Source organism: Bos indicus x Bos taurus, chromosome 23, assembly GCF_003369695.1.
Source record: "Bos indicus x Bos taurus breed Angus x Brahman F1 hybrid chromosome 23, Bos_hybrid_MaternalHap_v2.0, whole genome shotgun sequence".
Classification (NCBI taxonomy): domain Eukaryota; kingdom Metazoa; phylum Chordata; class Mammalia; order Artiodactyla; family Bovidae; genus Bos; species Bos indicus x Bos taurus.
In genome coordinates, this window is record NC_040098.1 from 13188449 (window position 1) to 13216432 (window position 27984).

A 27984-nucleotide genomic window follows, 5' to 3' on the forward strand; every position below is an offset into this window, starting at 1 on the left:
TACTTTAATTTGCAGCTTTTTACTTACCATTGAACTTGAACATTTTTACCCATTTTCTACTTATATTTATTCGTTTGTTAATGACTTACAAGATGCCCTTTATATTTAAAGGATATTAATCCAGTGCCTATCACAGTTTGCATGCTGATGATATTAATTTTTATTAGCCCACTCTATCGATCTTTACCTCAATAATTTCTCCTGGCCTAAATTCTTTTTTCTGAACAGCAGCCAAGTGCACATACTGGTTGAGACATCTCCTCACTAGTCCTCTATTAAGAGTCCCTGGAGGCTAAAAATGTGGGGTCAGGGTGACTCCTGAATGGAAAAGGAACAGTGATGGATCTCAGGTTGTCTTCACCTACACTTAGGAGTTTTAAAGAGAGATTCTTCTTTTTTTAACTGAATGAAAAGATTCTTTAAATTCTATGGGTCTATCTGCTAAGTCGCCTCCAACTCTTTGTGACCCATGGACTGTATAGCCCACCAGGCGCCTCTGTCCATGGAATTTTCCAGGCAAGAATACTGGAGTGGGTTGCCATTTCCTAATCCAGGGATCAAATCCGTGTCTCCTGAATTGGCAGGCAGATTCTTTACCACTGAGCTACCTGGAAAGCCCCTTGAATTCTATAGTGCTCTACAATTTTCAAAAAGTTCACACACACAATTTCATATAATCCCAAAATAACCCTTTTAAAAATCCTCTCCCCCTGTATTGTCCCTCCCTCTCCCCATTCTCCCACTGGCAGCCACCAGTTTGTTCTCTATATAAGAGGTATTTATTTTATGTGCCCAGATGCATATTTGCTTAGAAGGTAGGCTTAGCCAGGAACGAAAACCCCTCTGTTGATTCAACTAAGGGAGGGAAAAAAAAAAAAAAAAGCAAGCACAGCTTAAAGACTCTAAATGAGAAATTGGCTCCATCTCTTTTTTTTTTCCCATGGAGAGAAATTTTAGTTCTAATAAGGCACAACGGTAAACCCCACCAACTCCCTTCACTTCTTTCCCTGCCAGCAAAGTCTGTTCCTGTATCTCGGCACCTGCAACAACACAGCAGTATTCCCGACTTGTAATCTGCCAGAAAAGGTCTGCCAGGTGAGCTGGCCCAGGACAGACACACTCCCTCTGACTCTAATTGAGAGCAGCTCCTTAAACATACCCCTGACATCTGCACGCCCCCGCCCACACATCAGAAGCTGTTCTCAAAAGGAGCTGCATAAAGGCAGCTGCTGGCCAAGATCTATCGCTGCAGATCAAGTTTGTGTTTAAGCTGTGGCCACAAACCCCTCTACCTAATGAGCACAGCATGAAATGCCTGGTGATATTAAATGTTGTCTCCTCCATCTTCCTTATTCTTATTGTGGAATTTCCCTGAAAAGCAGTGAAGTGCTAGGCTTTTTTAAAAAATTGATTAGCAGGTGTGATTTCGCTTACATCTTCCATAAACGCTCTGGCTGGCTGCATACCATTGATTACTGGGGGTCAGTTTACAGCAACTAATTGCTCTCCTTGCTAGTGTTTTGATACGAAATTCAATAGCAAATATGTTTTCAAAACTCTTGTCTTTGCGGCTTGAGTCAGAAGTGACTTGAGGCAAACCCAGTGGACTGAATTTTCCCTTCTTTAAAATAATTGCTCTCTCATCAGTCTGTGAAGAAAGTTTCCAAATTATAGCATTCTAATTGGAAAGTCTGCATTATGCATGCGATGACAAACTATGTTGTGCTGAGCGGCACTTTTTTCATCCCTTTCTTAAGGGATTAATTCTGTGCCAGATTGTGAACAATGGCTGAGGTTTAACGGTGGAGATCAACAGCTTCTCCACTGAACTGGTCTTTTGGATCAGCAGCAAGAATCTGTTTTGCCTCCTTCTAACTGTCCATCATTTGTGGGAGACTCCACTGGAAGGCCAGGGGTCAAGACAGTTGTTCTTGCCGAGTTTTCCCATTTGGACGAAAACAGACAACTAAGCAAAGATCAACTGCCATGGTATTAGCCATATAACAATAATTTATCATCAGATCCATTTCCAATCTCTCAGACAAAATGAAAGGTACTTCTGACCTCAAAAATGTGTACAGACTATTCTTTGTTAAAATCTTCAGAAATAAAGTTCCTCAGAAATAACTGTCTTCCATTAACAATTCAACAAATATTTGCTGACTATTGACTAAGTGACACTAGGCAAGTCACTTAACTTGTGTTTCAGTTTCATCCCTTGTAAAATGAAAGGTCTACATCTGATGGTTTCTAAGGGCTCTTCCAGTTCTAACATTTTGTAATTTTTTGCGTCAGTCTATGCAGAACAGGGTTTGGGTTTTTGGTTTTTGGGTTGTTTTTTTTTGGCATACCTATCCATTACATAGTAACTCTTCCTTTTTTAAAAAATTGTATTTATTTATTGGCCATGCCCTGTGGGATGCAGGATCATAGTTCCCTGACCAAGGACTGAACCTGTCCCCCTTGTAATGGAAGTGCGGAGTCTTAAACAATGGACAGCCAGGGAAGTCCCAGTAACTCCCCTCTTTGAGTATGGATTCTGGCCCAACCTTAAGGTATATGTAGTGGGTTCCTGAGTTCTGTAGACACAGCTGTGTTGCAGGAAGGCATATGACCCTTGCTGAGCCGATCAGATTTCATACAAAAAATTTACAATTATGTAAGATTTTACCATAATTGGTGCTATTCATTTAAAATGATGATAAAAATGCAGACATTCTGGAGGGACCCTCTTTCATCAGAAGCTCAAAGTAGTAAAGAAAGTCATCTGCAGTGAGAAGTAAACAAGACAGGTGGTATGGCCCAGGAAGGGTTGTCTGGCCTCCTTGCAGGATGACCAACATCTGATTTTAGTCCCCAGTGCCCTAGTGGGGGCCACTGGAGTTCCTGCCTTGGTGTTCCATGAGAAATTTCCCAACCACTTTAATAAACTCACCATTTAAGGCTTAAGCCATCTTCATCTGGTTTCTGTAGCTTGGAAACAAAAGGGCCTAAGATAAGCTCCTAGCGGAGTGCACGAGGCAGAAACGAACAGACGTTCTGATGATGAGGATGACAATGACAACGTGATGGCTATGGGACCAGAGAGATGACAAGGTGAAGAACCAGGATGGTGAGGAGGCTCACTCTGGACAGCAACCTTTTCACTGAAACATGAAAGCAGAGCCTCTGTTGAAGCCAAGAGGGGGAGGACTGCAGTGTGGGTGAAAAAGCAGAACGGGCTTCAGAATAGTTTCCATGAGGCCTGCCGCGCTGCAGGGAGTGGCCTTGCAAAGACAGAACAGTCAGCGTGGTTTATAACTCTCTCCAGCAGTGGCACTGAGAGGGTGGAGGGGAGAAAGCAGGGGTGTCAGTGACAAGGCAGAGACAGTGCAGGATGAGGGCAGTGAAGTGCAGTACGAGTGTTTGCCACTTGAGGCTGCTGAGGAGTTACCTGGAGTCAGAGGGGGCTGACCACCTGCCAGAATAGAGGGAGGGGGATGGGAGCTCATGACAGGCTTCCCTGGTAGCTCAGACAGTAAAGAATCGTCTGCAATGCAGGAGACCCGGGTTCGATCATGAGGCAGAAGAGAATTTGTGACGGACACAAGGGTGAAGGAGAGAGGTGTGGTGGAGTTCTGGTCACAAGAGGCAATTTCATTCAGTGCTTTCTGTCACTCTTCTGAATGAGGAGCAGAAAGATAAACATCATGTTAGAGGCTCTGTTCTAAGCTCTGCTACTGAGAGGCAGGAGAGGGCCTGTCACAGCTGCCAGAAGGAGTGAGTACAGCTTCAGAGGAACAACTTTACTGGTGGGAAATGGATTTTTCCCCAAGATGAGAGGGCTCCTATTGCCAGCTGTCAGAAAGTTCAATTGTGCAGCTTCTTCCTCAGGTGAGGAGCGAGGTCAAGCTGAGAAGAGCTGCCGGCCAAGATGAGATTCCCAGCGGGAGCCTGGAGCCAAGAGCCAGCACCCTACCAGAGCACGTGGAGCAGACCAGGTAGCTGTCCTGCAGATCCAGTCACGGAAACTCCCAGGGAGGAACCACCATGGGTCCCCGCCTCTACGTGGGCCACAACCTCGCAGGGCCAAGGGGGCATGAAAAGAAGAAAATGCAGACTGCTTGCCAGATGGAAGGGGAACTTGGGAAATACCCTAGTCAGAGGACATCAGAGCGTGCACGTACCTTCTGACATTGTTTAATCTCTCATACGTCTTAAGAGGGTGACTTCTCTAAGAGAGGAAGAAATAATGACACTGGCTCATAATCTTATCTCACAGTTGGTGTGGGAAAAGGTAAGCATAAGCCCTTGGCTGTCTGGCATGGCAGCTTCTGTGTTTAGTCACTGAAGCTCTGGGGTGAGGAAAGGTGAGGAGACACATATATACTCGGGCTCCACCATGTAAGTTAGTTCACTGAGAAAGCGGGAAATAAAAGCGGATAAACGCTATATCCTCTTCAGTATAATCCAGGGAAGTGATCTGAAATGCAGAATACACCTGCAGGATACAGCTAGACAGAAAGCTGGATGGGACACAACTTTGACACAATGCAAAACTACCAACTGTTAACAGCTAATTTAGACCATCATTTCACTCCTTGGAGGGATTAAGTTTTTAATTTCAAGTTTTAGGTGATGACATAAAAGATAACAGCAAACTACCAAACAGTATGGCTGCAGCTGCAACGTTTAATAAATACTGAGTGTGGAACGAATGGGGAACAGCTAATCATAATCTCACCTCACATTCACACAGATCTCAACGGCTTCAAAATGTTTTTGCATATATTATCACATTTTGGGAAAAAAAACAATTTATAATCAGCACACTTCCTGCTTTCAATGCAAATCTATTTTTCTAACTTACTTGGTTAATTTTTTTTAACATGGGCTAAATACTGCCCAAGCAATCTTTTACAGATTATTCAATCACTTGGCAAACCCTTTATTAATAAGTAAGTTTTAGCCAAGGCTTAGATTTCATCCTACACAGTCCAATTTGATGAAAATTCTTTCATTGTATGCTTTCAATGTGGATATATGAGAAAAATTTTTCCAGGCCAAACAGCCCTAGAGAAGAAAAGCTGTTTTCTTCTATTTTCCAAGGTGACTCTATTCAATATAGCCCCCCTTCTTAAGCAAGATGCTGGCATCAAAAATACTGGGAACCATTTCAAATGGTTTTGTTATATTTTAAAAGGTGAAGTCTCATTATGTTGCAGACCTTTTCAAGCAGTGACATGCTAAGCAGATAAGCGGCCTTTACAGATCTTTCCCTATGTTTAAATTTGGCATCATCATTTCCCCTCTCTGCAGCAAGGCCAGCTGCCTTGATCTCAGCAGCATCCTCATCATGACGTGTAGACACAGTCAGTGAGATTGGCCCAATCTGGTTCACCAGCAGGATCCAAAAAGGACGTGGGAGAGGCAGAAATGGAGAGGTCCTGTCCTGACCACAGGCTTAGCTCCCTAGGGATCGAGCCCAGCTCCATTTGCCATGAGGGGCTGTTGGGATTTCAAAAGAGAAGAATCAGTTTCTTCCCTTAACAGCTGAAGGCAGTATGCACTTGTGTGAGCTTTTCTTTCCCTACTCGCACTTCTGTGAAATTACTAGGAGGGTGAGAAGAGAAGGGTATCTTAAATTAGAGCTCCAAGCTCACTAATCTACCAGTTGAGTTGTAGGGGATTTTCCTTCTTGGATCTTTACACTTCTGACTCCAGTGTAATCAAGTGGCCCCAGTATGGCGGGAAAGCAAAGTCACTGAGTTCCAGGTGCCCCACGTACCACCACCCAATCCCCATCCCACACTCCCTTTGGCTTTCAGGACCAAGTCCAGTCAGCAGGAACTGCCCTGACTGTGCTTCTAGAGCCAGGACCACGCATGGTGCATGGTTCCCAGCACAGTGCCTTACACATCGTCAGCTCCACTGAGTTAAACTGAAGGAGGACACGGGGACAGGACAGGATGATGGAAAGGAGATGGAACTACAGATAAACCTCTTTTCTCACAGGATGAGTTACCAGCACAACATCTTTCAGGGATCTGTAGCCTGAGTTACATTTCAATCTGCACATATGCCAGCCAGTCCTCCACCCCCACACCATTTCGGAGAGTCTCGGTTGAGAGGTCATTTATGAAATGTATCAACTCTGACTATGATTTCATCTTTTGAGCTCTCTCTTCTGCCCCTCCTCTGACCACATGTTAATATGTGCCCACATGCGCACAGCCTATGAAGCCCCAAGAAGCAGAGCCAAAGAGAAATAATAAGCTCCATAGCTCCTTTTCAGTCCCTTGGGTCAGGTGTTCATAGGAATTCCTGTCTGTGGCGAACTCACAGTTTAGCTACAGGCAGATCTTTGTATTCTCTCAACCTGGTGATAAAGGGAGAGAATGGAAGGGCAAAACAAGGTGGGAAGGCTCAACTCTGAATATTACAGGCAAGAGAGTATTCCAGCAGGGGTGAATTACAAGGCAGAACTCTTCCCATCCAGTCGTGTAATCTCTACATTTGTTCTCCCCCAATCTCTTCTCTGGGCACTCTGAACACTGCCAGCACTGTCTTCCCACGCTGTCTCTCTTTCTTATCAGCCTGACCTTTCACCCAAATCAGATCTGGGTTTCAATCTTTGCCCCAGCTTTGAGTCCTCTTCTCTTTCCCACAGGGCACAATCTACAAAGTCCTGAGCTCTTGCTGAAAATGATTTTAAAACACTGTGTGTCCAATCCTTCTGCAGAAGCACCTGCATAGGTCACTCCACCTTCACATCCTCTCTCTGCTAAGTGGCTGCTTTCCTTCTGTCGTGTCCCCAAATTTCCTATTTATTGTCATATTTACACCTACACAATGAAGTGCTTGCCTGTGCTCTCCCTCATATTTACTCTATCTAAATTTCCTTCATTTAGGTCTCATCTCTAATGAACTTCCATCACAAAATTCCTCTGCAAAGGCTTTCACATGAAAAAGACCTTCTAAAACAAAAAAATAAAACTATAATAAGTTACAACTACTATAAAATTTAAACACTTAGAGTAAGCAGATTATTCTATTTGAAGTTTGAGGTATCTCACAAATCATAATCCTCTTTGGGGTACATGACATATCATTAAAATAAAGACATTAATGAGAATAATGACATCTTCTTCACAAATATGTAAGAGTGAGAATCCTAACAATGATAAGTACTTACAAACAAAAGATAATCAATTAGTTTAATAAGTAACTGTGTGAGAAATCTTTTGAAGAATGGCGAAAGGCAAGAAGAAAGGTGAGATTTTATGTAATCTTTCATAACGGCTAGAGGGAAAAAATGGATAATTATGTTTTTCAATGGAATTCTTTTGATCACTGGCCACTCAGTACAGTTTTCTTGATCCAGGTCTTCAAAGCTGAGATCTTAAGTTTTGATTCAAATGCTTTCAACTGAACGTTAATAACTCTAACTTTTCTAACTGCTAAACAGCCATAATTATATTAAACTAGTGTGGGTGTCGGGACAAAAGGCTAAATGGGCAGTTGTCATTTTCTTTTCTGGAATCACCTCTGCTGTTTCCCCAGAGTGGGGGGCCCCGGGTGAAGGCTCCAATGGGGAGGGATGTGAGGGTGCAGCTTCTGTCTCATAAACACTCACTGGAACTGCAGTGTGGCTTCCCCCTCCCTCCCATGTTTATTTGGTTGAAGGATCGTCAGACAAGAGAAAAACACTCCCTCTTTGGAATGTATTCTGCACGAGCTGCCTTTTTAGAAATAACCCTCCCAGGTGCTGACATGAATATTCACCAGAGTATGCTGGGTACAGGGGCCAGCCTCCACGCCATGTACGCTAATCCTTCAAAACGTATTCCAGGCAAGCTACCAGGGTAAAACTCCTGTACAGAAATCGGTGATGGATATTGGATGGCTGAAAGGAGAAAATCTGAGTGAAGGAGGCAGAGATGAATAAATCACTCACATCTGTCTAAGGCCCTCGGCAGCTAGACTTGTCACTTGGACTCAAGCACAGCATGAGGCTTCATTAGAATACTATGTGAATTAAACTGTTTCTTTTGTTCATCTGGCTTATCTTTCCTCATTAAGAAAAACAAACATGTACCTCCCCTGTGCCCCAAAGCCCTATCTATTGGACCCCTTGTTCCTTTCTTTCTGTACCAGGCACCCTGAGAACACAGGTACGGTACCACGCAGGCACCAATGCAGCCATACGGGCATGTGTATACACCCCTGCGCACACACACAACACCCCACTCTGCCTCACTGCCCTGACACATTCAGAAAGATAGAGGCAGAAAAGATTAAGAACCTCACAAACCAGGGAAGGAAGGAACTGTCACGGTGATGAGATCCCAGGCTTCTCAGGACCCTCCTCAGGACTCTGGGACTGAATCCCCAGGACTCAACACTGCGGTTCATGCTGAGGGCAGAGGGGACCTGGTGAGGCAGCCTGTCCAAGTCACACAGGAAACTGTTACAACTAATGCTCTTCTGACAATGTTTACGTGTCGGGGGCTGGGAGACATTCCTGGGGGTAATTTCGAAGGAGCTAGCACTGGAACTGTTCTAGCTGTAAGCACAGTTCAAACTCTAATAGTTTAGGGCATCCAGGAGGTTGGGTGATCCTATCAGGTCAAAGAGAGAAGGAATATGAGTAAGGAGGAAGGAAATGGTAGCTTCTGCGACACTCTGGATCAAGTTGTCCCTCAGCCTATTTGGACCACAAAGGGCTCCACCAGCTCTCCTGCAGCCTCTGATGGACACAAGGATGATCCGAGGCAAAATGTAGCAGTGGCACAGCAGACGGGCCCAGAGGCCAAACTCTGCAGCTATCTTGAAACCTTATCTTCTCAGATTTATAATCTGTTAAACGAGGTGTAGGGTAGGGGAAGAGAGGGAGACAGAGTCTAATTTGGATGATCTGTGGTTCCTAAAGTAACACAATGATAAATCCTTCGGTACTTCTTATAAAGTATCCATAACAAAAAGGTGTATATAAAATGTAAACCAATATTTTTTAAAATATGCTATAGTAGCAGAACCCCTTTTACAAACATCTAAGAACCTATGGTTTTTCCAGTGGTCATGTATGGATGTGAGAGTTGGACTGTGAAGAAGGCTGAGCACTGAACAATTGATGCTTTTGAACTGTGGTGTTGGAGAAGACTCTTGAGAGTCCCTTGGACTGCAAGGAGATCCAACCAGTCCATTCTGAAGGAGATCAGTTCTGGGATTTCTTTGGAAGGAATGATGCTAAAGCTGAAACTCCAGTACTTTGGCCACCTCATGCGAAGAGTTGACTCATTGGAAAAGACTCTGATGCTGGGAGTAGGAGGAGAAGGGGACGACAGAGGATGAGATGGCTGGATGGCATCACTGACTCGATGGACGTGAGTCTGAGTGAACTCCGGGATTTGGTGATGGACAGGGAGGCCTGGCGTGCTGCGATTCATGGGGTCACAAAGAGTCGGACACGACTGAGTGACTGAACTGAACTGAACTGAAGAAGAACCTCAATATTCATAACAGGTAAAAGCAGAACCACTCTACCAAGGTCCGCGGTGGGGCCTCATCTGCCAGACTTCCTCCTGCGGTCGCCAAGGCTCAGCCCCCGTAAAACACAGTAGGAAAAATCACTGGGTCATGGTGTATACTGTGACCCCAAACTAAATGCTGATATTAATGCTCATATCTTTAAATAACAGCCTTATATTAATAACTTATTATTCACACTTTTTGAAACCATGAAGGGCAAATGGCTTCCCTAATTCTTCACTTTTACCTGTATGGACTAGAGCTGTTAGTGAGAAATGGAGTTGAATAGATAAGAGCACTGGTAAACTATGGCCTGCGGCTGCCTCTTTTTGTAAATAAAGTTTTATTGGAACACAGTGTGCCCTCTCACCAGAGTGGAGCAGCTGTGACAGAGACTATAGTATACAAAGTCTAAAATTACTATCTGGTGCTTTATGAAAAAAAGTTTGCTAGTGCCAGGAATAGAAAACTAAAGCTCTTCATATGGAGCAATAAAGAGCTATGGCACCAAAGCAAGAAATAAAGGTATAGCTTAAGGCTGAGTTTAGTCCAGAAACATCTAAAATCCCTTTCTTCTGTTGAAAGTTTTCAGTAGATTTTCATGTAGCAAATTCTACATAGGGCTGTTAGATTCTGCTTAGTCCTAATCCCACCACTATTTCTGTGACAACTGTACAGACAATTGTTGGCTTGTTTTTCACCCCAAATTTCTGGTATTTCTGCTAAGAGTAAAGGAAGGAAAGAAGGAAAAGAAGGAATAGAGGGAGAGAGGGAGGGAAGGAGGGAGATTCTAATTAAAAATGAAAACCTGAAAACCATTCCCAAATCTGTTCCCTGAACTGATGAAGGGCCTAGGCGCTACATTCTCAAACTGAAGATACATGCAAGCACAACAGACACTTGACCAAGACCCTCCAGATCTCTATGCAAGAGCACGGAGGCAGCAGAGTAGGGTGAAGAAGTTATAGAGACATTTAAAGTCAATAGTTCAGTTCAGTTCAGTCGCTTAGTCGTGTCCGACTCTTTGCAACCCATGGACTGCATGCAGCACAACAGGCCTCCCTGTCCATCACCAACTCCTGGAGCTTACTCAAACTCATGTCCACTGAGTCGGTGATGCCATCCAACCATCTCATCTTCTGTCGTCCCCTTCTCCGTCCGCCTTCAATCTTTCCCAGCATCAGGGTCTTTTCCAAGAAGTCAGTTCTTCACATCAGGTGGCCAAAGTATTGGGAGTTTCAGCTTCAGCATCAGTCCTTCCAAAGAACACCCAGGACTGATCTCCTTTAGGATGGACTGGTTGGATCTCCTCGCAGTCCAAGGGACTCTCAAGAGTCTTCTCCAACACCACAGTTCAAAAGCATCAATTATTTGGCGCTCAGCTTTCTTTATAGCCCAACTCTCAACATCCATACACAACTACTGGAAAAACCATAGCTTTGACTAGACAGACTTTGTTGGCAAAGTAATGTCTTTGCTTTTTAATATGCTGTCTAGGTTGGCCAGAGCTTTTCTTCCAAGGAGCAAGTGTCTTTTAATTTCATGGATGCAGTCACTATCTGCAGTGATTTTGGAGCCCCCCAAAATAAAGCCTCTCACTGTTTCCATTGTTTCCCCATCTATTTGCCATGAAGTGATGGGACTGGATGCCATGATCTTAGTTTTCTGAATGTTGAGTTTTAAGCCAACTCTTTTACTCTTCACTTTCATCAAGAGGCTCTTTAGTTCTTCTTCACTTTCTGCCATAAGGGTGGTGTCAATCTGCATATATGAGGTTATTGATATTTCTCCAGGCAATCTTGATTCCAGTTTGTGCTTCATCCAGCCCTGCATTTCACATGATGTACTCTGCATATAAGTTAAATAAGCAGGGTGACAATATACAGCCTTGACGTACTCCTTTCCTTATGTGGAACCAGTTTGTTGTTCTATGTCCTGTTCTAACTGTTGCTTCTTGACCTGCATACACATTTCTCAGGAGGCAGGTCAGGTGGTCTGGTATTCCCATCTCTTGAAGAATTTTCCATAGTTTGTTGTGATCCACACAGTCAAAGGCTTTGGCGTAGTCAATAAAGCAGATGTAGATGTTTTTTTGGAACTCTCATACTTTCTTGATGATCCAACAGATATTGACAATTTGATCTCTGGTTCCTCTGCCTTTTCTAAATCTAGCTTGAACATCTGGAAGTTCATGGTTCATGTACTGTTGAAGGCTGGCTTGGAGGATTTTGAGCATTAAAGTCAATAGGTAACACACAAAAGTTATATGGTCAACGATAAGGCAGTTAGTATGACAGCAGTAAAACACTATTATCTCAGGAAGATGACACCACAGACTAAACCACACCAATTAGACAGACAGGGTTGTTTATCAGTCACCAGGAGACAATGAATCTGTAAGGTTCTATCCCCTTGCTCTCTCTCCAGTGCTGTCTACTGGGGTTATAAAAAGCATCTTACAAGATACCTGACCAGGGCAGTATGATCACAGAACAATAAAAACCTTATAGTGCTTAGTGTTTTAACACAGCTACTCATTTGGAATCTTTAATGAAAATAATTTTAAATCAGTTCACTTCAGTCACTCAGTCGTGTCCGACTGTTTGCGACTCCATGGACTGCAGCACACCAGGCTTCCCTGTTCACCACAAACTCCCGGAGCTTACTCAGACATGCCATTGAATCGGTGATGCCATCCAACCATCTCATCCACTGTCATCCCCTTCTCCTCCTGCCTTCAATCTTTCCCAGCATCAGGGTCTTTTCCAATGAGTCAGTTCTTCCCATCAGGTGGCCAAAGTACTGGAGTTTCAGCTTCAGCATCAGTTCTTCCAATGAATATTCAGGACTGATTTCCTTTAGGATGGACTGGTTGGATCTCCTTATAGTCCAAGGGACTCTCTAATTTTAAACGGATGGGCTCCATTTCAATGTTCTTCCCCAAAAGTTCCAAATAATATCCATAAATTCTTTCCTTTTTCTCTGAGACTAAAATACACAGCTAAAATCCCACTACAGCAAACACAATCATGACAAAGCAATTTACCCTTCTACCAAGAATGCTATTATCAACAAGATATTATTCACTGGGTTACTGCTAATTCTCAAACAATTCTTTATAGATAATGCTTTATCTATTTCTAACAGGACTATTATGAACTTCATAATAAGTATACTATTTGGTTATAGATGCTTTATTATTCAGCTTCCCTGGTGGTTCAGATGGTAAAGAAGCTTCCTGAAATGCAGATCAAACCTGAGTTCGATCCTTGGGTCAGGAAGATCCCCTGGAGAAAGGAATGGCTACCCACTCCAATATTCTGGCTTGGGAGAATTCCATGAACAGAAGAGCCTGGCGGGCTATAGTCAGAGCTGGAACACAACTTTAATCCTCACAGATGAAGTGATTACAGAAAGTTAGATATTGAGAAAAAAGTTGACAAGGGCTTGCATTAGACATCAGGGGACAATTAAATGATATATGCCTAAGGGACTTAGGAACAAAATCTATTATCTTAGACCACAGCTACCCCTTCCCACAAGGTTCTTGAGGTAAGCACCCACCAAGGAAAGTCTCAGAAAGTGGGAAGCAAAGGGACACTTTATTGCTAGTAGAATTTTGTCCCCAAACTCTAATGCAAGAGACGTAAGACACGGCACGGCATACTCAAGTTGGTTATGCTTAAATAGCTTCACCCAAAGCAAGATAGGAGGTCTGTTCTGTCCCTTCTTCCACTCACAAAACTTGCTTCTTACCACTCCCAAATGGAGGAAGGATCAACTTAATACACCTTCTAGTACCACCGAGGCAGAGTGGGTACAGCACAGATCATGGTCCCCCCTACCTAGCCCTGAACTACCCTGGGCTGAGGTAGTAACCTTACCCTGTCCACCCTAAAAGATAAAAAAGGAAATAAGAAAGTCCAAGGAGAAGAAAGACTGTGTCTGCTTGTTGTGAAGATAGAGGAGAGGAGAGAGAGATGGGGAAGAGGTAGGAACAGAGAGGAGAGAAGAATTAGCAGAAGTAGTCCCGGCCATGCCACTTAGGACCCAGTGGAAGACAAGAGACACAAGCAGTGCTTACTGAACTGTGGCCCCTCTCACTCCTGCAGACTCACACATCCGATCAGTATCTCCCCTGGAAAAGGACTGAAGGCTCTGACCAAGACCCCCATTTGGGGGAGAAGTAAAACGGGGATGGGGAAGGCACAAGAAACCATGGTAGGGAAAGAAGAGGGTATTTTAATTTTTTCTCCCAAGACAGAATTGTAGTATTGCTACAACCACTCTCTACTTACTGTACTTCTCATTTCAAAAGTTCCAAAAACCAGAAATATTCACTGTAATCTTACAAACAGCACATTCTAAGAACTTAGGAGAAGACTGGATGTGATAAGATAGTTATTGTCCAATATTCCCTTGGAAAGTCAGAGGTCTTTTAATGTATCTTTTCACCCTAGAGCTGATGGGCATGACTGTTTAAACTCCAGATGTTAAAAACTGAAAATGTTATCTCTAGCTGGACTTTTGACATAATTAACCTACCATTACAAAATAACATGGATATGCAGTCAAGTTCTGGTATTAGAATTTTATATGTACAGAAAAAAAGTCAAGTCTCTCTAACCTGAGTTATAGGTAAACAGGTATTTTGGTTAATCAAATATGTCTGGTTAACAGATTCCATATGGACTGCCAACTTGAAAAAAAATTCAGGAATGTTTAAAATACACTTAGCTAGAATAAAACCACACCAAATAAAATGTATTTTCCTTTTGAGGGCACTTAGGATCTTGCCTGCTTCCCAAATTTTATTAGGTACATCCACTTTCACTGTGCTGGTAAAACATGAAGACCAATTGCAGTAAATTAAATGCTGGTAATAGTTTGTAACAGAAACTTAGTTTTTTCCAAGAGGTAAATTTCATGAATAAGAAATCAAATATAGATAAGCAGTAATGCTTCTCATTTCGGGTAAGAATTACCCAGTAAGCAGATATACGCTTTTTATTTACAGGACATTTCTGAAACTGAGAATAATATAAAGTAAAATGATCATATTTACTATTTTAGATACATCCAGAAGCTGTGGGCATTTTAAAAAGTAAATAGGAAAAAAAAATACCGAATTATATACTTTAAAAGGGCAAATTATACATTATATGAATATCTCAATAAAGCTGTTTTTTAAAAATAAACCGAGCATATGAAATATGGAGATTTATAAAAATCCCAAAGCAGATGTGAAAAGTCAAGCAGGAGGTAGGGTCTGCAGCAGAGTTGTTGACTGGATGAGCCAACTCCTTGCTATGACCCTCAACTTCTTTGCCAGCCGTGCTAGGGCTGATGGCATGACAGTTCTACCTAGTAACTAAGTGGAAGTTGGCTAGGTAGGGCTTCAAATAAAGCTTTGGATTTTCCTAATAAAAAGAGACAGACGTGACTGTCAGGGTTCTCCACACTTAAAAGTTTGTGTTTCCCTTTGTTCTTTTCCTTCCTGCCTAAATGCAGACGTGGTAGTTAAAGCTGTAGCAGCTGTCTTGTTTCTCTGAGGCAAAAATACAAGGGGAAAAGACCAAGATAATCAAAAAGCTCACTGAACTGCAGAACCAATACTTAGCAGCCACCCACCCATATACTTTTTATGTGAGAACCAAACAGATAAACAAAAGCAAAACAAAACCAAATAATTTTTAAAAAGCAAACATTTTTAAAAAGTCTTTCTTGGGAATTCGCTGGTGGTCCAGTGGTTAGTACTCCACACTTCCACTGCTAAGGGCCCAGGTTCAATCTGTGGTCGGGGAACAACTAAGATCCCACAAGCAGCATGGTGCAGCCATAAATAAATAAATAGTCTTTCTTAATCAGTTTCTTTGTTATTTGAAGCCAAATGCAAGCTTCTTTGGAGCACATGAGGGCTAGGAATAAAAATAAATGTTGTCAAGTCTGAGCCACAACATTTAATGAAAAAATTTCTATAATTTACCTCAGGAAATGAGGGTGGGTTGAACCAGAAGATACAATGCCTTCTCTCACCTTCTTTTTAAGGCCATAAGAGGCTCTGTAGGATTGTGAAAAAAAATTGGAATTGCCATGTTCACGGTGGAGAAAAGAAAAGGATCTCAAGTTATACTGCAGTCTCTCCACATTTTAAATGGAGACACTGAAGCAGCTAAACCTCCAGAGCTACTGAAAGACACAACAACTAAAAGGACCATTAAATTGTATGGAAAATCGAAACAGTCTTGACTGGTATTTGGTTACAGTAAAAGGATAATGCAGCAAGGCTGGTAATGTCATAATCATTGAGGGACATAGTTTCAGACATCATAAGGTAAAAGGAAGAAAAAGGAACCTTACCACTTGCTCTTAAGGGCACAGGAAAGAAAATCCAGGCAGAAGGAAAAGCACACTCTGCATTTATCTATGTAACCAATAGCCCTTATACTGAATCTGATACATTGTTGAAAGAGGTGGTTCAGTTCAGTTCAGTCTCAGTCCTGTCTGACTCTCTGCCACCCCATGAATCCTTAACACAACAGGAAAAAAAAAAAAAAAGATTTCTTAGCCCCACCTAAGGCCCTGAGTGTCCAGGCAAGTTGCTCAAAGTAGTCCTGTAAGGGCACCAACCAGCCTGTCATCATAATCACTCTTTCTAAGAGAAGGATGCACGATGGAGGTGGATGGATGGAGAAGAAGGGGAGGTGGAACAGTTGTTCTTGATCTCTGCGCTTCTGCTTGTCCTTCACCAGAGATGCAAGGATGTTATGGTCCAGTGCCTCTGTGGTTACCAGGTTACCAAGCGTAAAGTCGAGAGAGAGAGAGGCGTAGAGACAGACAGACACCAGGTGCTACCGAGATCACCCAAAGCATCTTCACAAGGTGACAAATGTGTGCTCCTGGTGGTGGCTGGGAAATCTGATTTGAGAGTACCTGAGGACTGAAGGTTTTAAAAGATAGATTACTGTGTTGTATTAATTCAAGGAGTAATTTCTTAAATGAAGGTGATCCTTCATCAGATTTCAAAACAACTTCATTTCCTTAATACTCAAAAGATAGATTTGAGCAGTTTGATGTATTAAATTTGTAGAAACTTTGGTCAGTTTGCTGAAAGCCCTGTACTTCTGCTAGCCTTCATGAGAACAGCCACATTTCTGTGACACAGCATGGCCAATCCTGTAGGAAGCAGCCTTTAAAACATCACCAGACTCAAACCACAGGAGTAGGTTGATGCTTTCCCTTCCTTTGATCTTCCAAGGTGAATGGTTCCAGTTTATTAAAATGATTGTTTAAAACACTACTGGTAAAGTATTTGTTTTAGAGGGGTCTCAAATAACAATTCTGAATAATTACTAAACATATATTTGCACATAAAATACTGGGTCCAATGGGGTTGATATCCTCTGTAAAAACGTCTTCTTGATGGGTTAATCTTTGAAAACTGAAAGGACTTTTCTTTTCATGTATTCAGCTATATTTTATGATGACTAGTTGTCAAGTTCTCTAATCGCTCAAGGGAGATAAATGGTTGACATGTGAGATAAATCAAACATAAACAAACACACACACATACACACACTTTTTTGGGGGAGGATTTAACCTTTCCTGTTTTTCCAAAGAATATCTGAATTCTAGTCCCCTTCCTGTATTTTTAACAAGCAACTGAGTTGCCATAGTAATATTTTCTGGTCTTGAAATACCTCTAGGATGAATCTAGCTGAGACATATTTACTGTTCCCCCAAACTCTGCTATCGTTTCTAGGCTCCAGGATTTCTGGTCCCCTTAGTGTTCACACGGTTCAGACTCTAGCATCTACTGGGAACCACAGATAAAATTTTTTATTCAACAATTGTTCTGGGAACCAGAGTTCTGAGGTCTGAGGGTGATAAGAGAAGACTTTAGTGCAATGCAGATAGGCTGTGAGAGAAACTACGCTTGGTAAATAAATCATGGATCAGCAAGACAAGGAAGAATTCTCTGGTTCAAGGCTGTGACAGATGACATTCAGCATGACTGATATGGAGCAAATTGTGTAAAATATCTTTCCAATTTTGACTAGAATTATAGGCAATCTTAATCCAAGCCAGAAGAGTCATATTTTTAGATATTTGTTGTATTCTTTAGACTACAAAAAGGAAATTTTTAGCTCTCTAGGTCACAAAGAAGGTTTTCCTAATGTAAATAAAAGTATGCTTGCCTGCGTAGCACTCAGACAGAACGAAATGGAAGCAGCGTGAAACGCAAGGCAGCCGTCCTTACCTGTGCTCATGTCAGTGTCTAACACCAGAGCTTCATCTTAGTCATTTGTGGGAGATGCCAGATCTTTAGCAGTTTCCTCACATATGCTTAGAACAGACACACTGAGCAAATATGATGTCCAATTTAGTTGATAGATAGGACTCCCTTTTGTGGCACTAACATACTATGTTGTCAGCTCAGTCAATGAGTGTTTATTGAGTACTCACAGCATGGAGAACTGTACCAGGCACTTGGAAATTGCTGCGAAGACCCAAGTTCATCTCAATACTACAATCACTATCTTCAACTTGAGATTATCTGTGGGACTATGAGAACTTGAGGACAGCACACATGTAGCAAATACTCATATAACTATAAAGCATCACTTGAGTCATTGGCTCAATTTCTCTCCCCATCCTTATTGGACTAGGCGTTCATTTGGAGCTACTGAATGGGGCAAAAATGGTATGGTTTGTGGTTCTTCTTTTTTTCTGTGCCTGTCCTGTGGGAGGGAAGTGGATGAGCAATAGTTTGGTGGGGTGGTCAGCAGAGGTAAGAAGGAAAAAACTGCAGTAAAAAATTGGATTTCTAATTTATAGCCTGAATAGATAACCCGGAACGACTGCAGTCACACAACAGTGAAAGGCCAGCTGAACTGAGCACGGACTTAAAAGCTCAAAAGGAAGGAAAAATATGTTGGGATGAATAAGGACCACAGTGGCATATCTAGGTGTTTTTTTCAAGGATCAACTTGCTATTGTTTTGTTTTATCCATGCTTAATAACTGCAAGGCATAAACTAATTTGTGGTTCAGAAGTTCTGTGGCAGATTAACTTTTTCATTGGCAGAATTGTGTTTTTTTTTTCCCCTATTGCAAAGTCATCCCCACAAACTAAGTCACCCCCACAAACTTGGTGGAGACTATGAATATCCACCAAGAACATACTTTGGGATAGATTCATTTTGTTCTAACATACTATATGCATATAATATTTTCCAACTGAGGAAATGTTATTTGAGGAACTCAAAATATTTTTGTGTCATTAATTCCTTAATCCTCATAACACCCAGGAAGGCTGTGGGTTTATTTAGCTTCATCTATCTGTGCTGTTTCAATCTTTCAACAGCCTACTTACTCACAATTAGGTTAGTTAAAGCATTATGGGTATTTTACTTACAGTATTGCTCATATCAATTACAAAACCATCATTTTCAAGCTAATGTAAGAATTGTTAATTTAATTGACTATCTTATAATTAGGGTTTCAAACAAAGTGCTGTCATTTATTAGCTGAAAAAGATTGGGCGATAGGCATGCTTAATGTGCAGCATATGTGATTTCTCATACTAACCTCAAAACACTTAAAAGGACATCATGATTAGCAAGCAGAAAGATAGTAAGTTTTAACCTTAGGCAACAGAGGGACTATAAGACATCAGGTAGATTAGGTTAGTTACTATGACTCTACCTTAGTTTTTTTTATGCGGTCAGGCCTCTGAAGATTTCCTGTTATTTAAATCTTAATGTTTTTAAAATGGCATGAAAATGATATAATTACTACTCAGTTACCCACTTTTAAGGCACATTCCAGGCAATTTCTCTCATTTCCTCTCAAAATGAATAACTTCCATTGTGCCTGTAAACCTAGCAACAACAAAGACAAACGCCTTTATTTCCAAGTTAAACTGCCTGCTCTGGCTCCTGGGGATGAGAAATAAATGCCAAGGATGGGGAGAAAGTTTCATATAAACTCAAGGCGTCCTAGCCTCCTGCTTCTTTCCCGGGAGCTGGTTGGACAAAGGCGGTCAGGAACAAAGAAGGTAGCTTCCAAAGGCATGCGGGCTCCCCAGCTCCGCCCTCCCCTCCTCAGTAAAGAAGCCTCTCCTCTAACAGTGCTAACAAAACACCGCGATGGGTATACGGCGGTGGGTGGAATGGTTCTGGGAGCTGGTGACTGAACACATTAACAGAAACAGTAACAAGACATCTCAGGGCTGTCGCCCTGAACACCCCCTTCCGCCTCTCGCCTGTCGCTCTCCCTCCGTCACTGTGCTCCAGTCACCCTGGCCTCTCTGCCGCTCCTGAACTTGCCTCGCCTATTCTGCGCTCACATGCTTGTTGCAGGGCCCTGGCATTTTGCCTGTGAGGCTCATCCCCCAGGTCCCCAAGCGGCTTGCCCTTTCCAGCCTTCTGGTTCTGCAAGGTGAGGCCTCCCCGACCACCCAATCTAAAACTGCAGTATCTCCGCATCCAAGTCCTCCCTCCTGATGGTTCCATCTCTGAAATATCTGACACGTTACAAATAGTGCTGTTTACTGGATATCCACCACTGCCTGCCTCCTCCCAATAAGACTGTCAGTTCTGCGAGAGCACTGATGTTTGTTTTCTGTACTCAGTGCTGAATCCCCAGGGCTTAAACAGTGCCTGGCACTTAGTACAAGGCTCAATAAATGTTTGTTGAGTGAATGAAAGAAAATGGAGGCAGGAGGAGATGATCAGAGATCATGTTTCCAGGTCTGCCTTTTCAGGACCCACAAGGGTACTTATTGTAGCAGACGCACTAGCAGGATTAGGGTCTCACAGATGGTTGTTAGCCTTGGTCATTGTCTGCCAAGAAGCTCTGCTTGTCTACCCAGCTACAGGGGAAACTCTCAGGAAAGAAAGAAACGGCATGGGTGAAAACACACGAGCAAGAGAAATCTTACTCACGCAGTAACTCTGTCCTTTCTTAGGAATAAAGAATGCAATGATCAAGATAATCCATGTTTGAGACCTTTGCCTCCGTGTTCACCATCGACAAAGAAACCTGAAATTTTACAGTTAGCGTACCATGTGATTGGACCTCCAGAGGAAGAGGTTCCAGGACTGCCAGACTCCTCCCTCTTGGCTGGAGAAAATGCTGGTCACCCAGCTCTGGAATGCTCTCCCTTTAGGTGCTGATTCAGAATCACTGGGCTTCTGTGGACACAGTGACTAGGAGAGCAACTGAGTCATCACCAACAGCAGAAGCTGGGGGTTAAAGGTCACTGACTGATCAACCTGTTATTTGTCAATAAGCAGCTATCTGGACACATCAGCTGCTGCTAACCATGGCCTGCCACGATATCCACCGTTGCCCACAGGCATTGGCAGTGGAGAAATCCTTCGCCCTTTCCTCTTCTTGAGCATGTCACAGAAGAGGCAAATGCAGTTCCTCACAACATAATGTTAGTTTGCTAGAGACGTGTCTCTTTGAGTGTTCAGCCAGTTACTTGGGGCTTCAATTGCATGGATTTTCTCACTGCAAAAGCAATAGCCGGGCTTACGGATGATGGAGGTTTCACACAGTGCTGAGATACACAATTCTGCCTTCGGTTGTACTCACATTCACCAACCCTCTCTGAGTCAGGAAAAGAAAAATTGTTTGGGAGAACCATTTTCATTTCACTTTTAAAGAAAACCAAATGGGACTGTTCTCTCATGTCTCTCTTAAGTTCCAGTGACACCTTTTTCTGGAGTTAGATTCAACATCTGTGATTCTTTGAGTAGAGCTAGAAGCCAAGGTAGCCTTGCCACACAAAAAGCCTGTTTGTCTCTCTCTGAGTCGTCACCTTGGCAACAACCTCATGAAGTCCCTGCTGGATCTAAAATTCTAGATCTCCCACTATATCTCTGTTATATTCCCCCTTTTTTTATTGATAGACTACCTCATCTGCACATTCAATTTGTCAAGGAACGCTTATTCTGAGTTGCCACAGGCTTTATATATCAGATGAGACTGGGAGGAGGCAGTAAGTAAACAATTATAATACAAACATGACAAATGCCCTGGGAGGAATTACACACAATACACTGACTAGGGATGTCTGAATCAGCCCAGGAGATGACAGAAGGTTAGGGAAGCATTCCCAAAGGAGTGAAGTCTTAAAGGGGTCATAGAGCCAGGTCAGAAGAACTGATGAGAAGACAGTGAGATACACATGCAGTGAGAACAGCATGTTCAAAGAACTGAAGGGAAAGAGAGGGTGACGTGCAGAACTGCAAGTAGCTGGATAGGCTGAGATAGTACGTGTGGGGGTGGGAGGAGGGGCAGGAGACAGGGTGCACAGACAGAAGGGAGCCACAAGTTCTTAATGCCTTTGTCTGAACTTTCTCCTGAAGGCAAATAATAGCCATGAATCCTCTGAGGAAGGGGCAGGACCACATCAGACTTGTGTTAACGGTGTGGGAGGTGGCTGCAGGTAGGGAAAGGAGAGCTAGACAGAGAAGAGAACTTACAAAGGTGCAGCTACAGTGATGGCAGTGGACGTGGGGAAGACAGGAGGATCTGTGAGATATATAGGAGCTGGTACTGACAGCTGATTGGTTCTGTGGGGGAGGTGAGGAAAAGGAAGGAATCCAGGAAGATGTTTTTGACTCAGTGGATGGATGGTTGGGTGGGGTATACCAAATGAGATGAGAAAATCACAGTATGAGGCAACCTGAACAGGGAAAGAGGAGAAGGGTGGGACTCCATTTCTGACATTTGTTTTCAGATGCACATGGACCAGTGTTAGGTGGCAGGGAGATGTGTGGTACCAGGTAAGCAGACAGAATACAGGAAACGTTAAAAGAGAATGGGCAGAGCTGCTAAGCAGCCAGTTTGCTTCTATCTTCGTTGGCAAGAAGACGGGTCTTCAAATTAGAAATGGCAGAACAAACATAATAAAGAGAAAATTGAAGCTCCAAACAGTGAAATGAAAGAAAGAGAGTATCCAGTCAATTTAAATGATTTCAAGTCTCCTGCTCAGATGAGTTACGCAACAACCCTGCTGAAAGAAATTGCAGCTGTAATCTCAGAGACACGATTGGTAATCTTCAAGAAATTGTGGAGACTATAAAATAAGAGAAGGACAACTGTTTTCCAGATTTTTAAAGTACAGAGTAAAAGATTGTAATGGGAAATATGCGGATAAGTTTCACACCGTTTATGACAAGGATTCTAGAATGACTTATTAAATAGGTGGCTCATGATTAGTTAATGCATGCAGCTAAGAAAAAGGAAGGAGGGGGTGTTGTTTGCCGAAAGAAGTTTATTTGTACTTCTATTTTGTCCAGACTGAATGTGGCTTGTCTCCTTCCCCTTCTGAAGCACAATGTGAGCTCTCGGGCCTGCAGGACAAATTCACAGCTTCTCTATCTGTGATTTGTTGCCCAGAGTACTCAGCCTGTACGTGACCCTTTATGTAAAGAGGTTGACAATTTAAATGAAGAAATTAACAGAATGAATTCTCCAAGAAATTCAGCATCAACTGTCAGTGTACCTCAGGAATTGATAAGCAGACTTAACTTCTGTACTATTAGCCTGAACATCACAAAACCTTTGCCTATTAGAATCCTACTACCTTATTTTTTGTGCTATTTCTTTCTTTACAAATACTAATTTTAAAATGAGAACAGGAAACAGTAAGGCACCTGGGAACGTTTCCCCCAAAGATGGGCACAATAAGGGGCAGAAACAGTAGAGACCTAGCAGACACCGAAGAGGTCAAGGAGAGACGGAAAGAATACATGGAAGAACTGTATGAAAAGGATATTAATGAAACAGATTACTGTGATGCTGTGGTCAGACATTCTGGAGTGTGAAGTCAAGTGGGCCTGAGGAAGCACTGCTGTTAATAAAGCTAGTGGATATGATGGAATTCCAGTAGAACTATTCAAAACCCTAAAGGATGATGCCATCAACGTGCTGCATTCACTATGTCAGCAAATCTGCAAGACCCAGCAGTGGACACAGGACTGAGAAAGGTCAATCCTCATCCCAATTCCCAAGAAGGGTAGTACTACAGAATGTGCTAACCATTGGACAATTGCACTCATTTCCCATGCTAGTAAGGTCATGCTTAAAATCTTGCATGCCTGGCTTCAGTATTATGCAAATCAAGAACTTCCAGATGTCCAAGCTGGGTTTAGAAAAGGAAGAAGAACCAGAGATCAAATTGCCAACATTTGCTGGATCATAGAGAAAGCAAGGGAATTCCAGGAAAACATCTTCCTCTGTTTCACTAACTAGGCTAAAGCCTCTGACCGTGTGGAACATAAGAAACTGTGGAATGCTCTTAAAGAGATGGGAATACCAGAACATCTTACCTGTCTCCTGAGAAACCTGTATGTGGGTCAAGAAGCAACAGTCGGAACCCTGTATGGAACAACTGATTGGTTCAAGGTTGAAAAAGGAATACAACAGGGGTGTCTGCTGCCAGGCTTGGATGAGTTACAAGCTGGAATCAAGATGGGCAGGAGAAATATCAAACACCTCAGATATGCAGATACAACTCTAATGGCAGGAAGCAAAGAGGAACTAAAGAGCCTCTTGATGAAGGTAAAGGTAGAGAGTGAAAGAGCTGGCTTAAAACTAAATATTAAAGGGGGGGGGCATTTGGCCCCATTACTTCATGCTAAATAGAAGGGGAAAAGGTGGAAGTAGTGACAGATTTCCTCTTCTTGGACTCTGAAATCACTGCGGATGGTGACTGCAGCCACGAAATCAGAAGGCAACTGCTTCATGGCAAGAAAGCTATGACAAACCTAGACAGTGTGTTGAAAAGCAGAGACATTACTCTGATGACAAAATCTGTATAGTCAAGGCTATGGTCTTCCCAATGGCCACGTACAGTTGTGTGAACTGGACAGTCAAGAAGGCAGAGTGCCAAAGAATTAATCCCTTCGAACTGTGGTGTTGGACAAGACTCCTGAAAGTCTCCTGGACAGCAAGGAGATCAAACCAGTCAATCTTAAGGGAAATCAACCCTGAATACTCACTGGAAGGACTGATGGTAAAGCTGAAGCTCTAGTATTTAGGTCATCTGATGTGAATGGCTGAATCATTGGAAAAATCCCTGATGCTGGGAAAGATTGAGGACAGAAGGAGAAGAGGGAGTCAGAGGGTGAGATGGCTGGATGGCAACACTGATGCAATGAACACGAGCTTGGGCAAACTTTGAGAGATGTGAGGGATAGGGAGCCTTGGCGTGCTGCAGTCCATGGGGTCACAAAGAGTCAGATACGACTGGGCGACTGAACAACAACAATACCTTATTTTTTGTGCTATTTCTTTCATTACAAATTTTAACTTTAAAATAAAATGAGAACAGTAAACCATAAGGCAACTGTGGTGGAGAACAATGTGGGGGAGGCAGTCACGGCTCACCAACACCTCCACCTGTGGAAGGTTAAGACACAGTGTAAAATATTCTTATGTTTTATATATATATTAATATGCATATTAATATTGTGTGTGTGCATATACATACACACACACATTAATCTTTCAGAGACCTATTAGAACTTAAAAAAAAAAAAAAAAACGGGAAGCCTATTCAAGATCCAGATGGCTCTTGAACTAAAGTATATCCTCTGGGGGATGTCACCAGTCTTACATTTTAAAATCACATGATCCTACAAATCAAGCAATACTGGATTCAAGTTCCCTTCTTAAGGCAAACCAAAACAAAATTAAAACAACAACCAAAAGTCCAGACATGAAGACTATTAATAAGGTCTTTTAGTACCAGGTTTCATACTCAGATATGTTTGGTTCATATATAAAGTCATCTACTAGAGTTGAAAATGAGTTTTGATTCCATATAGCCTCTTTGGACATTATCCTGTAAGTCCCTAACCAGAACAAACTGAGACATGAGTCGAAGGTTAAGCCATATCCAGGGAGAGACCTGGTCCTTTCCCTCCACAAATTGCATCTAGTCATTTTGGTGCATCTCATCATCAGAAAATCCAAACAAACACCTTGTATAACTTTGTCCCTCCCTTTCTTTCCACCCCCTCCTCTCAACATTTAGAGGCAAGAACAGAGGAGGATCTTCACTGAAGTTACTGGGATCTCCAATGTACCAAAACACAATTTGCACATGTATCTTCCATTTTAAAAGTAATAAATGACAGGGAATCTTCTTACCGTATTGACCCGATCATGTAGGGCTGTGCCAGCTGAACCACAATCGCACCACTTCCTAGCTGATGACACGTATAACCAGAATCCCAGTCATAGTTCTTAGTGTCCCCATTCAGCAAGGCATTTCGGCTCCGACTGACTCCTTCAATCACACTGGCACAATCGGCGATTGTTGCAACGTTCTCCATGGGAACTGTGAATCCAAAACAAGATTCAGCATCAAGAAGCCAAATATATCCCAGTAGTTTGCTACAAACAAAATTAATTAATTACTATCAATGATAAAACAAAAATTACAGCATATTGACTACCTCAAGATATGAACACATTTAAAACACATACCAAACAGTTTCTTAAAAAGTTGAACCTAAGGCTGAAACAAACCAAATCATATGCGACAATTAACACTAAAGAATTTTATTATAAAGAAACATGATACCCTATAAAATACAGAATGGATACAAACACTACAAAATATTAGTACAATGGGAAACCACACAGTGATTGAGATTAATAAACCACAGCCATATCCAAATGGATGAATCAAAAAGCAATGCTGAGTGAAAAAAAGCAAGGCACAGAAAAACACAGTGTAGGATTTCATTTACACAAAGTTTTTTAAAATGGCAAAACTAAAAATACAACTTGTTTAGGGGTACATATACAAATGTAAGATAAAAAGGAAATCCAGGGAATTATTACACAAAATTTATGCTCACTTGTATGTGAAAGAGGAATATGAAATCTTTGAGGGACCCCTACCAATGTGTCTAAACATTAATTGATTTCATTTCCAAAATGAAATCCTGGAAGGGCTTCAACTTTTGGTCTTATTCTATTCTCAAGTGAGGCAATAGGTACATGGGCACTTGTTTTATTAATATTCTCTAAACTACTCGTATTTATTGTTGTTGTTGTTCAGTCGCTAAGTCATGTCCAACTCTTTGCGACGCTATGGACTGCAGCACGCCAGGCTTCCCTGTCCTTCAGTATATCCCAGAGTTTGCTCAAACTCATGCCCATTGAATTGGTGATGCCATCCAACCATCGCATCCTCTGTCATCCCCTTCTCCTTCTGCCTTCAGTCTTTCCCCAAATCAGGGTCTTTTCCAGTGAGCTGGCTATTCGCATTAGGAGGCCAAAATATTGGAGCTTCAGCTTCAGCATCAGTCCTTCCAATGAATATTCAGGGTTGATTTCCTTTAGGATTGACTGGTATGACCTCCTTGCATCACAATTTGAAAGCATCAATTTTGTGTTGCTCAGCTTGGTCCAGTTCTCACATCCATATATAACTACTGGAAAAAACATAGCTTTGACTATACGGACCAAATGGTGACTACAGGCAGGAAATTAAAAGACTCTTACTCCTTGGAAGGAAAGTTATGGCCAACCTAGATAGCATATTGAAAAGCAGAGACATTACTTTGCTGACAAAGGTCTGTCTAGTCAAGGCTATGGTTTTTCCTGTGGTCATGTATGGATGTGAGAGTTGGACTATAAAGAAAGCTGAGTGCTGAAGAATTGATGCTTTTGAACTGCGGTGTTGGAGAAGACTCTTGAGGGTCCCTTGGACTGCAAGGAGATCCAACCAGTCCATCCTAAAGGCGATCAGTCCTGGGTGTTCATTGGAAGGACTGATGTTGAAGCTGAAGCTCTAATACTTTGGCCACCTATGGGAAGAGCTGACTCATTTGAAAAGACCCTGATGCTGCAAAAGATTGAGGGCAGGAAAAGAAGGGGATGACAGAGGATGAGGTGGTTGGATGGCATCACCGACTCAATGGACATGAGTTTGAGTAAACTCCAGGAGTTGGTGATGGACAGGGAGGCCTGGCGTGTTGCAGTCCACAGGGTTGCAAAGAGTTAGACACAACTGAGCGACTGAACTGAACTGAACTGATATGGACCTCTGTGGCAAAGTGATGTCTCTGCTTTTTAATATGCTGTCTAGGTTTGTCATAGCTTTTCTTTCAAGGGAGAAGCATCTTTTACTTACATGACTGCAATCACCGTCTACAGTGATTCTGGAGCCCAAGAAAATAGTCTGTCAATGTTTCCATTTTCCCCCCATCTATTTTCCATGAAGTGTTGGGACTGGATGCCATGACCTTAGTTTTTTGAATGCTGAATTTTAAGCCAGCTTCTTCACTCTCCTCTTTCACCCTTATCAAGAGGCTCTTTAGTTCCTCTTCACTTTCTGCTATTAGAGTGGTATCATCTGCATATCTGACGTTGTTGATATTTCTCCTGGCAATCTTGACTCTCATTTGTGATTCATTCAGCCTGGCATTTTGCATGATGT

At 42.3% G+C, this 27984-nt stretch overlaps 1 protein-coding gene across 3 annotated transcripts in view; it reads right to left on the reverse strand.

Annotated features, from left to right (window-relative positions):
* Positions 1-27984, reverse strand: part of BTBD9 (BTB domain containing 9) — a 421919-nt gene that overhangs the window by 79124 nt on the left and 314811 nt on the right. For all 3 annotated transcript variants that reach the window (XM_027524032.1, XM_027524030.1, XM_027524031.1), the window contains one exon: positions 25683-25872. In XM_027524032.1, coding sequence (XP_027379833.1) covers positions 25683-25872 — 190 coding nt within the window. The remainder of the gene's footprint in view (positions 1-25682; positions 25873-27984) is intronic.